Here is a 13,312-nt window from a genome sequence, read left to right on the forward strand (position 1 = left end):
TGAACTCGCGAGGATTTTCTAGATTTCAATCGTACTGTTTGTTCATATGGAAGTCAAGTCAACTGTCAAACGGAGAATTCGACGAACAAACAGCATCAAACATCAGCGTTTTGCTTTGGGTGGAAAAAATTGTACAACACTGAGACGCGAAGCGAATTAATATGTGATCAAATGTGCGAGTTAGTTGTAGTCGTCTATTAGCGGTCTCCAATAGCGGGAAGTAGAAAAAAAAAGATTTGCGGCAAACTACAAAATCTATTGTAAGGTATTCATTTATCTATAAAACTATGGTAATTGCGAATGACAAACGCAGTTTTGATTTGCCACCATGGCAGAGTTTTCTCCGGGAAATGCATTCCAGCATCGCGGTAGGACGCTCAGTGTTGTTGTTACTAAACGGTCGCATCGCTTCTTGAAGCTTGCGGATTTCTCGTTCTTTGCCTTCTCGCTGGCCAAATAAAATCAGGCTATCGAACGAACACACTATAGTAAGTTTATCACTGAATACTGATGAAATACTGGATTTAAGTACGTAAGTTTGAGGGAGCTTCTCGGCTTTTTGAACCGCGCGTAATAAAAAAAGTCGATGCCGCGAGATATCGACATTGTACTAAAATAAAACCGTATACGTTCGCATAAGTTCGTAAGTTCTGGCATTTCTTGAATGTCATGGGACATTTGCATGAAGTGCTGCAAAAATCCCGATGTGTTTTACATGGGCAGCCTTTTTGTTTCTTTCTGAAACGTGACCGAAACACTGGCCGGTCAGTTTTATTTTTATGCCAGCAAGTTGTAAGACTTGCCCGCCATATCCCGCCGGTGTTGTGTACTCGCTTCTAATTAGTCCAAAAAGAATTAGCTTGACAGCGCTTACGTTATCACTCGCACATGCGCCGAACCGTGAAACTCACTCTTTTTCTCGGTTATTAACATTTTCCCAGTGAGTGAGTTTGGTTGTTAACACTTGGTGTCGGGTAATATTGCCGAAAATCTGTCAGGTTGTCAATATTCAAAAATTACTTGAAGTTCTCCTGCAGTTTAAATAAAGACAATGAAAACAGATTTTTGAAATTTTTATTTTTTTAACATTTTTCTTACAAGGCAATTCCCACCGAAAACCGTGCTTAAAATAAGGCACCACCATTTCTTAAACTGACATTTATTTCAATTTTCTTGCATATGGTATTTTTACAGCTAAAAGACTGTTAAGACTGTTCATAGACCGTGCATAATAAAGATAAATATTTTATTATCAGATTCTGGTTAAAAACAAAGCTTTGTGAAAGCTTGACGTTTTGCAATATTTTGATACAACTTGTAACCCTGGCAACAAGATCTTGAAAACCTAATGTTCGTTTTTTTTTTTTTTTTAACTACGGGTAGTCCAGCAAAGCGAGTGAAACACGTGCGCGCGAAAATTGCCCCCCGAAACACGCGCGCGTGCGCAACAATTGCCCTCTGAAACAAGGGCGTGCGCTCGCATTTTTCACTCGCTTAGCCGACCCTCGTAGTCTATCCATATCTTAAGACAGCGCATAATATATTAATTTTTGGTGACTGATCCCTCTAGATATCATTTAAGGGGCTTATTAAAGATTCGCCTTATGATATTGAAAATACGTCTTTTGCAGCCATTATTTGAAACCAGATGGTGCCAATCACCGTTCTGACAGTATTGGACTGCTTTCCTTATCTCCCCTAATGATATATGAAAAGTCCCTTTTAAGAAGAAAAAATTAGCAATAATCCTCGCCGCTGGTGGAGAAGATTGAAACATTGAAAGCAGTTGTCACCTTCTTTTTTTTTTGCCTTAATTAAACTGACCTTTAGTACACATCTTAAAGGCAGCTAAATATACTGGCGCACCGACTGTTTGTTCTGTCACAGTAGCTTTATCTTCCTTAAAGCGCACCGGAACGTATCCACGCATAATCATTAAGCGAGGAATAATTAAAATGAAGATATTCTTTGGTTTGCTGGTTCAATTCGGATACTAATGCTACCATTACTGTCCCATGCACCCAACCTTCTGGTAAATCTGACTGAATCTCGAGCTTGATTTGAAAAACGCCTATTTCTGAGCTTTTTAAAGCAATTAGAGCTCGTTAAGATCTTTGTAAATCCTCTGCGATAGTTCTCGCTAAAAATGGCGTACAAACACGGGCTCAAAGCGCTGTTAAAATGTGCTAAAACAAGGCGAACAAACAGCCAGTCGCAGGAGAGTTTGTACCCATAGGCGAACATGATCAGTCTGATGTAATATAACAGCCAGCAAAGAATGAAAGAAGCTACTATGATGGACACCAAGCGAAGAACGTTCTTTTTCACAACTTCTCTGCGCCGAAACCCTTCGCTGTTGTTGGACGAATTTTCTGGTGTGAGTCCAGGAATTTTTCTTCTTTTCAATGTGATAATGATGGCGGAATAAAGTACCACAATCATAACAAGAGGGATAGTAAATATAACGACCAAGTTAACATGATAGTACAGTTTAGCTGTTCCTTGGCCGAATGTCACATCTAAGAGAAGATTGCAGTAAAGCTTTCCATCTTCAGACATGAGTTGCACGGCGTAAACTGTGGGAAGACGAAATGCCAAGGCAAGAAGCCATGTGCAGAGTATGATAACGTTACAAAGTCGCGCCGAGACGAATGTGCGGAGAGGGAACACAACAGCATTGAAGCGATCAAAGCTGATAGCCACTACAGTGAACATTGACACTATCATGGGTGTTTGGTTAAGAAAGATCGAAAGTTTGCACATTACTAGACCAGTAGTGCCGCCAACAACCCATTCGTAGCCAAATAAAGCGATGGAAATCACCCTAGGCATGTAGCAAGTAATTAGCAGATCTGCTATAGCCAGGTTTACGATATAGTTATTTACTGTAGTTCTCATTCGGGGATTCTTATACACAACTGCCACAACCATTGAGTTTCCGACCAGAGAAACCAGGATTATCAAGCAATATGGAATAATACGCACCGATTTAACCGCCAGCGAGTCTTGATGAAAGCACTTGCTCTCCGAAACAAGGGAATCCTTCGACGAGAGATTTAAACTCGTGTTAGCGAAAGTTGTGTTAGAAATAAGCGAAAAGGACGTTCCGTGATCCATTGTATGAGTCCGGCTAAGTAGCAAGAAGCTTTTAAACTTTCCCAGACTTAGTTTCCAAGTCTCATTCGCTCTGTAATAAATTTAAAAAATGGAACAAATACATGTCGTGCTTTAATTAGTTCGCATCTTGTTTGATGTCAAGCACATGTCAAAATTTAAGTAGCATCAGTGATTAGAACGGTGAAACGCAAATTGAAAATTTGGAGGTCTTTTTCATTAAATGCGCTTATGCTTAGGGGAATTTTAAGAAAGTGGACAACAACAGATACACTCCTCAGTTTTAATCGCTTCCTGAATTCAAATTTTCGCAAATTTGCGACTGATTTGAGTCAGTTAAGTGGGAAACGACTTAAACCCCCATGAAATCGTGAGATTTGAGTGGGGCCTTTGCGAGCAGGTGTCCTCGAGTAATTTAAGATTTGAACGAGAAAAGCTTTTACTTACCGGAATCTTATTTTTCAAGTATTGGAGGTGAACATATAATTTATTGCAAACGGAAGAAACTGAAAAAATCTTAAAATTCAGTAGTTGACATTTCGACAAAAAGAGGCTTTCAGGTTTTTCGACAAACGCCTGCATAAAATAAGATTCCTAAGAGTTATTCGCCTCTTTAACCTATACATTATTAAACTTCATGTTGTCAAGAGAGGTGGCCATGAAAGCTGAGAACAGAAAACTAATCTGCATGTCAAATTACTGGACGCTTCTATCAATATTAATAATGGCGTTAGTTTTCCAACCAAAGCTAAAAAAATTATTAACGTCACCACGCTTCAGGTGCCGAGTGACTGAGTTCATTTGAGCTTATAATTAATGTGGCGAGTAAATGTTTTATTCGTCTCAGTAGGCGTTGTATGGATGGTTAAAATAAATCGTTGTACAGCTTAGGTTTGTCAGCTTCCATTAACCCATTCTCCCCTGAAGGGAGCTCATGTCGTTATATTTAGACAGGCAAGGGATTTTTTTCGTGGCTGTTTGTTTTCTGTCATAAAATTAGGCGTTGTTCAAATAGCAGCTGTCGCATGCTTTTTATTCCTTTATTAGAAGAGCACACCCGTTCATTCGTCAAAGCAAGTTGTCAAAACCGTGAAAGTCTTATGCACCGAGTCTATAAACCCGAAGAGTCAAATAGGCCATTTCCGAGTTGCTGTGAACCTCATTATGAAAGCGAGGCTAAAACTTTGCACTTACCCTCGCTTTCATAATGAGGCTCAAAGCAACTCGGAAATGGCCAGAGGATATCGGAATTGATAAGGTTAACAAGCCAATGGAAATTTTAGGCATTTATTTTACGTACAACTGGCAGAAGTTTCAGGAACTAAACTTTGAAAATATAATTAAGTCTATTCAAAAGTCTATCAATGCATGGCGATGGAAAAACTTGGACAGCCATAATAGCACATGGAAAATATTTCTTGATAGCTATCTTGCTGATTTCGGTAGCTCCTTTGTAATTAAATGCAACTACGATGTACGTTTCCTGCCAAAGACACTTCCTAAATTTTATAAGGAATGCTTAAGGTTACCCGGTACCTTCAGAGGTGTCTTCAGAGGTGTCTCGCGTCCAAGCGACGTAGCGCGTCCGGTTTAAACTGTAGATACCTGAACCCTTATATCAAATTAAAGCTTATAGAGCTGGCTATCCAACTAAACCAAGAATTTTGAAATAAAATGAATTGCCGAATTTTTAGCGCTGTTTTCTCGAATAAATATTTTTCACTTGGAGGAGCCACTTCAAAGAGCTAAAACTCAAAAGGAATTTGTTCGTTTGTCTTCAAATTTAAACAGTGACTAGTTTAACATACAAACAACAAAATCGTGTCTGCGAATTTTTTCTTTCGAAATATTTTTTCTCCGAGAGCGATTTTTGTACGATTACTCCACATTTTTTTCATCCTATTTCGAAAATGCTCTATAACTTTTCACTGCGATTGAATATGGCAAAACGCAGACACGTTTTTTTAGCGCTTTGGGTCCGGAAACTGAGGAGCAAATTAAATTAGCAAAAAAGAAAATTCACTTTGACTTGTAGCTATAAAAAGGTGATTCGGACGCTCGCAATTAGAGGTCGTGAAAAATTCTACAATTTATTTTATTTCAAAATTCTTGGTATGGTTTGATAGTCAGCTCTATAAGCTTTAATTTGATATAGGGGTTTAGGTATCTACAGTTTAAACATCGCTTAAACGCGAGACACCTCTGAAGGTCCCGGGTAACCTTAAGCGAGTGGGCAGATTACAAAAAAACACCAGTTGTCACCTTACCTGACGTGCTAAAAGAAATTATTTGGAACAATAAGTTTATGTGTATAAATGGAAAACCTTTGTTCAGGAACAAAGTTCTCAAGAAAGGTTTCCTCACTGTGCGTGACATATTGTCTGATAAAGGTAAACTGCCAAATCATGGAGCACATTACAAAACAAAAACTTAACAGGTGCGGAGTATTTTGTCCTTATGAGTGTCTTTGACGCTATCCCATTAGAATGGAAGACTCTTTTAAAGGACATGCCAAATAACCCGCCAAGAAATAATGAATGCCACGATAACACTTTTCCCACCTCCTCTAAAGAGGTATATTGGGATCTCATTAGCAAAATCTAAATATGAACAATTATTTCCGACACACGATCTACCTTGGAAGGATATTTATCTTCTCCCTAGAAGAGCTACTCTAGACTCTAAATTGAGAGAATTTCAGTATGAAGTCTTAAGCAGAATTCTTTATGCAAACAAAGCCCTCCACAGAATGGGCATTGTAAATTCACCTGCGTGCACCTTTTGCCAAGTATCAGACGAATCCCTGGAGCATCTATTCTTACACTGTCCAACATCAAGCGCTTTTTGGCTTTCTGTAGCTAAATGGTTGAAGAGTTTATTTACTACAATTGATGTTTTAACAAGCACTAATATAATGTTTGGATTCTTTAGAAAAGATATGCCGTTACTCAACCATATTATATTCTTGGGTAAACAAGTTATTTATCAAAGCCGACATCTTAATATAAAACCTTCCCTTTCACTTCTTGAGACGAAACTAAAAAATGCCTATCAGTTGGAGTTTTTCATAGCTAAGCAAAATAACGCCATAGATATTCATAATGCGAAATGGAAAGCAATGCTCCCTTTCAGTTCATGCCTCTAATTCGGTAGTAAAAACTGTGTTATATGTAGAGTACTGTATTGTCAGTATTACGTAACCCGTATTGTAAGTAATGTAAATCATTGTATTTTCTGTTTTTGCTAGTAAGGTGAATATCGGAATTGTAAGTAGAGTCTTTGGATTGTTATTAGCGTATGTAACCTGTATTACTATTATTATATGTAGAGTAATGTTAAATAATAAATAAAAAAATAAATAAATAAATAAATAAATAAAAAAATAAAAAACTCGGAAATGGCCTATTGCCTTCTTAGGGAGACTGGGCTAGATCTGGGTTAGAAACTTCCGCCTAGGCCTGGGCCTGTGGACGTCAGGGATAAATGTTCATGAGCTGATTTCATGTAATACGAAAATGACGAGAGGGAACTGAGAACTAAGATGAAATCCTCCCATGTGCATTTACATGCTGACGTTTAACTTCTTTTCTTTTCTTTTCTTTTCTATTTCTTTTTGACACTGAGCCAATCAACAGTCATGCAAATTCAAATAATAACACAAGAATTACAAAAATATGATTGGTGCCAAGCGCTGGAAAAACGCAAGAAGAAACGACTCTGACGTAGAATAAAACAATACAGCTTTCAAACACATTTAAAATAATTTCCACAGTGAAAAACTTGGGGGAAAAGGATTACAACCAAGTTGTCCTTTGGTTTTGCTCACGACATAGTGGTCCTGTAAGGTATTTACTCATCCTCAAAGAGCCAGGGACAGCTAGTCGGGAGGAAGGGATTTTCAGGGGCGGAATCCTAGCTGCCCCCGGGGTCTCCTTTATTTTTGTAGCCCCCAAAGAATGTTTTTTTCCTAAAGCGAAATATCGGGCAATTTTTATACAAAGATTTTTTCATTTTGTATATCCAACTTTTTTGTTTTCATGTTTTTTGCTGCCGTAAGGATCAGTATTCTCTCTTAATTCTATATGAGATCATTCCAGCTACTATGGCAGCAGACCTGAACAATGACCTCATAGCCGGCCTGAACTTACTCAACCTTGTTCCCAGGGTCCTCTCTTTCTCCCTCGAGAACGCATTATCGAGGGAGAAATAGAGAGCAGCCTGAGAAACGAGGTTGGAACTTACTCTCTCCAGTCTTCAAAACAGAACATGATTCGGTGAACAAAACATTGTAAACATCATGGCATAATTTGAATTACCAGAATTCTTCACGTTTTCTTTCTCTCCCATTATTTGTGTCAAAATTAAGGGGAAAGGCCAAAACGAAAAGATGACATGATTTCTAGTAGTTACTTGCGTTAAACGCAGGAACCTTCAAGAGGAAAACTGCAAGCTAAAAGTTATTAATGAACCATTTTGCTCCTGGTAGTGTCACCTAACGCATTATGCCATTACTTGGTTAACACCCTGTACCAGGCGTTTAGATAGCGGGGAAAGGTGGAAAATAAATAACCCATTTCCAAGTTCCTGTGAACCTCATTATGAAATCGAAAGCGAGGCTAGGTACAAGGTGCAAAGCTTTTCATATGAACTTAGCCTCGCTTGTATAATGAGGTTCAACGAGACTCGGAAATGGCCTATCGGGATGCGTACGAATAATAATAAGGCGCTTCTCTCCCTTGGCTTTTGTTGTTCATTTGCGTCACAACTTTATTTGCGCCACTAAAACACTTTCTGAACAACTCAAACAGGTTACTTGATCATATCCACTGAATTTTTATGAATAGATGCACAAAACTGGTGTTGAAGAGTTCTGCCCATTAAAAACATTATGCACTGAGACTTAAGCAAAGCAAGCTATAGTTATGAAAGTGGAAATACTTTGACCATTTGTCATAATATTTCAAACAAGTTTATCAGATGTTCCTTCAGTCTTGAATACGTTAATAGGTTTTGACAGAAGCCCTTTTTGAGTCATGATTTTCATCAAAACCTTTCAAATGGTGTATCATATATCTTCACAGGAAAACGTCTAATATCAATTAATAATGACACGAATGAAGGCATCTGTAGGGTGTCTGTAATGTCAAAACGATCACCTGACCACGTACCAACTGAGCATTTATGGCATTTTGAGCAGAGTTGATCACCATAGCAAGCTATAACTATTACTAGTAGTAATCGAAGATTATAGTGCGTCGACTTAGACCCCTAGGCTTCTAACTGGGTTTCATAAATCATGTTAAGATTACAGGAACCTTTAAATTAAATTGTTATAAAAATAAATATCAAAAGGTGTCAAAAATGGTTTTAAAAAACATAGACGTTTCTCCAGTGTGGTCATATCATGCATCTCCGAGGAACTTTTCTTTCACCGTTCATTATAAGAAGGTCACAACAGCATCTTGACGTCCCGCGCGTTTCGTACCGTTCCTCGTGGTTTCGCTGCGAAAAGTACAAAACGAAAAGTACAAGACAAGGTAAGATCCTTTTCTTTCTGAAATATAGAAGTACGCGCACGGGAGGCTCGCGCGAGGCAATAGAGAGCGCAGACCTCCTCGTTACCTTCACCTGAGCGTCTCGCGCGCACTGAATAGTTTTTATACACAGGCAAGACCCAAACTCTGACTGCCACGGCGTTTTCAAAGGAAATTTTGTAAACCCGTTTTAAGATCTTGATTAAAGTACAGCAAACAGTCTGTTCAATAATATATTGGTTCTTTTATTTGTACATGTAATTTCATCTGAAGGTGCAATATTAATGAATTGTTTGTTTGCCAAATTGTAGAAAAGTGGGTATTGCAACATATTGCCAAACAGTTCATGAACATTCATAAAAGTTAAGACGGACTTATATATTGTTATGTGTTATTTTCTCTTTTTTTATAGTGAAGCTATGAAAATGCTTACCCTTTTTCTACAGCTTACTCCCTCAAGTAGCATTTTGTAGGTTGTAATTCGTAAATTAGTAGTTTGTGTTTTATATTCAAAAACCACAAATTTGCAATTTGTAGCTGTAAAGCGCTGTTGGACCGCTAGGAAACAAAAATTTTATGATTCAGTTGGATTTTTAGTATCAAAGCATTTGATTATGATTGTATTTTTCTTGTTTTTGCAGTGTTTAATTTTCGAACATAAACGCTCCATGGAATCGGGATCTATAAAGTTCATGTCTGTATGTATTGAGGTGTCCAGCGTTCGCTTGGGAGTCTTACGCAAATTAAATAAATCAATTCAAAAATGTAATTATAGAGAAATATCTTGCAACACATCACTACAAACGAAACATTACATTATTTACGAAGTTTAGCAGCTCCGACTTAAATTACCGATGACCGTGATAAGTCTTCGTCCATTTTTAATGCAGGACGAAGTTTCTGCCGCTAAATACCTTTCTTAACAACGAGAACAGGCGCCTGTATCTATAAGCCTTTACCGGGCCCCAAAAACATTTTATCTGTACAATATTTCTTAACAGAGATTCGATTTTTTATTGATTTTGAAGCTAACTTTCAAAGTCTTTATGTCTTTATGATTCTATGAACACATTTAGTAAGCCAGCGCGAAGATATTAATTACCGCCGAACGACAAAAAATGGACTTAAGAAAAATCATTATTAAGCCCAGGAAGTTATCAGGACTTTCCATAATCGGTTGACCGGTAATTTAAAAATGGACTGAACTATTGAATGATTTCAACAGCCTCAGAGGAAAATTTCTTAACGTGATAATTCGAGTTGTATTTTTAGAAATTCTGACATTTTTATCGCATTTTCTACATTCGGAGTTTAGGTCTACCAAGTTAAACGCAGACTATTCGACAGAATTCCCAATTTAAGCAAACGAAATAGAAAGAAAAAACATCAGTATGCTTCTTGGTTAGATTAAGTTTATGATAAGCGCAAATGTAGTAATTTTCGTTTTTTTTTTTCTTAAGTTATATGTTTCACTCGAGGGATGAGTGCATAACTGTCTTAATTACGTCGAATTTTAGGGCCATATGTTATTTGGCCCAAAAGTGAACATGGCTCTGTTTTTTCGCTGGTATACGCTTAGCTTTCGAGAAAAGCGATGCTAAAATATTGAGTCAGTGAAAAAAAGAGAAGAAAGAAAGTAGCGGAACGAAAGAAGCGTTGGCCAGAGCGAGAAAAAAACACACACCGACCGATTTTCTTTGATTAAGCTTAACTTGAAAGCCACTCGCCAAATTTTTTTTGCAGGCACATGAAGAAAACAGAAAAAAAATGCGCTCCGAATGCACGCTCTCAGCGAGATGGCTGTGTACACATACTGGACAACAGATTTCTCTATGAGTTGCAAGTCCGTCTTTGTTTCTCTTGATACACTCTTTTTTTGTATGAACGTCTAATTTTGAGGCTGAGCCAGTGAACATTCTTATTATTGTTAACAATTTGAGCCTGAAAAGTTTTGAAAATGTTCTTAAGTTATCTTTTATAGTATTTCAATAAATCTATGCGGACGTGACCAAGACACCTATTGTTTGGGTTAATTGGACAACATAGACAGAATTTTTTCATGTTTTATTTTATCCGTATTTATACTGTTCATTTTAACAATTTTGGTTGGAATAAAAATGTTCTTAACTGACTCTCATCCTGGGTAATGTTCTTAGTATGTTCTTAAATTTTAGTTAATCTCAGCCTCAACGTTACTCCTCCATTGTTCCACGTCTTTTCGTCTTTCCTTTGTAGATCGCCAGGCTGAGATTCACAGTGTTCAAGGGATAAATCCTTTCCGCAATTATGTATCTACTAGGATAGCGTCGCCTTAGAATATTCTTGAAGCCTTCTCGAAAATTCAAGGTACACGAAGAGGTTGAGCGCCCTGCTCAAAGAAATGCGCCAGGAACAGTCGCAAAATTTGAACTTCAAAGACAACTCAAGTGTTCAGAGTTTAATGTGCAGTTGAGTATGGATCTGATTCCTTCATTAACAAATGTCTGTTCGTCTTTGCTTTGAAGTCTTCTTGACCTGAGGTTCACAGTGTCCAAGGGATGAATCCTATCTTTAATTAAGAGAGTTTTCCATTGGTCACAACGGGCCAGCCAGAACGATCAGCTCGTAAACAGAATGTACCAATTTGAAAGATAAGGTTTATGCTAGTCCTTTGCGTCTCTTCAAAATAGAGCGCACCATTTACGGAGTGATTATTTTTCAAGATTTTGCAGCACCATCCCAGCTTCAAAATGACGCATTCGATTTACAGACTGGGGGGTCGACGTGTCGCCAGCCAGTTCTGGCAAATGCACAGAACGCACCCTGAAGTGTCTGCCAGAAGGACATTGCCTTAGAATATTCTTGAATCCTTCGCGAAAATTCTCATTAAGCACGAAGTACAGACAGGGATTAAGTGCGCTGTTGAAATGCGCCAAGAACAGTCGCCAAAATAAAACTTCACAGGAAACTTGAATTTTATAAGAATACAGAATGAAACGGATGAAATATAACAGCCAACATAAAATGAACGCAGCCACTACGATCAACACGAGACGTAAAACTTTCTTTTGTATCACAGCGCCTCGTCGCTGTTCCCTCTGCGCATTTCCCGACGTTTCCTCGCCAGGAAATTTTCTTAGTTTCAAGGTGACTAAAATTGCCGAGTAGAGGATAACAATCACTGACAGAGGCACAGCAAACAGGCTGATGAGAGTAAACTTATAATAAAACTTCTCTGCTCCTTTCTTAAAGGCGTCATCCAAAGACAAAAAGCAGCCGAGTTTGCCAATTTCGCCGTGCACTTTAACTAGTTCCAGTGCGTACAACATTGGCAGGGGAATGGAAACAGATGAAATCCATATTACGGCGATAATAATTCGGCAGACTTTCTTTGTAATGAAGATTCTTAGCGGGAACACAACAGCGAAGAACCGATCACAGCTTATGGCTACCACAGTGAATATCGAAGCGGTTATGGCCGTCTGGTGCATAAAGACGGACAGTTTACAGAATATCAAACCAGGAAGTCCACTGATTTGCCACTCAAAACCTGCATACGATATTGACACCACACGAGGCATATACAGAGTTATTAGCAAGTCGGCCACACACATATTCACAATGAAAAAGTTAATCGTCTTTCTCATGCGCGCCTCCCTCCAAACCACAGTAATTACGACAGAGTTTCCAACCAAAGAAGTTATCATTAGGACGCAATAAGCTGTGATACGAGCCGCTTTACCGGCTGTGGAATCTTTCACAAAACAATCCTCATCTCCACTTATTTTTGTCATGTTCAAGGCACTAAAGCTCTCGTTAGCCGGCATTGTCTCGGTGTGAAGGGCCCAACGTAAACCACACTTGTCTCGCTGTTAGGCTTAAAAAGTTCCTTGTGTTGAACTGGGCAAGTTACACAGCTGCCTTCACGAATGAACGACTCGATGTTATAACAGCAACCTGTCAAAAAACAACGTCTACCTTCAAAATTTCACTTTACCGATTAAACATCAATTTCAAATTTATTTTTCGCTGACAATGTAGAGCACACCAACCTTGAAATTCAAATACACCTGCACCACCAGACATGGCAAGGACTGATTAAATAGAGACATATTTGAAAGCAAACATTGCAAGCAATTGTGGGGTATGGTGGCCTATCTTTCTAATACATTTTTTTTGAAATAATACATACCAGTAAACAATTAGAAGGTTTCAGAAAACTTTTACTTGTCTTTAAAAACTAATTTTGGGCTAATGGTAAAGAAAAATCGTAAGTCATAACCTACAGACAAAAATCTTTGGAAGAAACGTTATTTATAAGAAATTAAAGTTTAGTCAAAGTTCACTTTAATCCGGGATTAAGTTAATCGGGCTTTGAACAACCGGGCCCTGGTGAATAGCGAAAAACGGTAAATTTTAACCAAAATAATGATGTGAAAAAGACCGGGGAAAGAGAAAATCTTTGGTCCTGTTCAGCCTAGTTGATCGTGCCAGAGTCCTTTTTTCTGGTCATTGAAAAGGACGTTGTTCAGACGGCAAGAAACAATTAATCGTGTTCTCGTTCGTCAATTTAGCACCTGCCATTTTGTTTATTGTACCGAAGGGAGGCATGAGAAAAAAGCGCGGGAACTGACAAAATCGTGTTCAGACGCGTGCCCGGCCGGGTACTACCCTCGGAGGTAGCG

General features: G+C 38.4%; 2 protein-coding genes across 2 annotated transcripts; both read right to left on the bottom strand.

The window, feature by feature from the left end:
- Positions 1 to 1,505: 1,505 nt before the first annotated feature.
- On the bottom strand, positions 1,506 to 4,207 carry LOC146488769 (neuropeptide SIFamide receptor-like). The gene has a single exon (XM_085112318.1). It carries the CDS (start codon positions 3,115 to 3,117, stop codon positions 1,951 to 1,953), a length of 1,167 nt encoding a protein of 388 aa, XP_084968444.1. The 5' UTR covers positions 3,118 to 4,207; the 3' UTR covers positions 1,506 to 1,950.
- A 6,985-nt stretch (positions 4,208 to 11,192) lies between these two features.
- LOC146488770 (substance-P receptor-like) lies at positions 11,193 to 12,582 on the bottom strand. Its single transcript, XM_085113494.1, has one exon. The coding sequence runs from the start codon at positions 12,452 to 12,454 to the stop codon at positions 11,339 to 11,341; it is 1,116 nt and encodes a 371-aa protein (XP_084969620.1). The 5' UTR covers positions 12,455 to 12,582; the 3' UTR covers positions 11,193 to 11,338.
- Between the last annotated feature and the right edge of the window lie 730 nt (positions 12,583 to 13,312).

Source organism: Pavona decussata, unplaced genomic scaffold (assembly GCF_977016875.1).
Source record: "Pavona decussata unplaced genomic scaffold, jaPavDecu1.1 SCAFFOLD_8, whole genome shotgun sequence".
In the NCBI taxonomy this organism is placed as follows: Eukaryota; Metazoa; Cnidaria; class Anthozoa; order Scleractinia; family Agariciidae; genus Pavona; species Pavona decussata.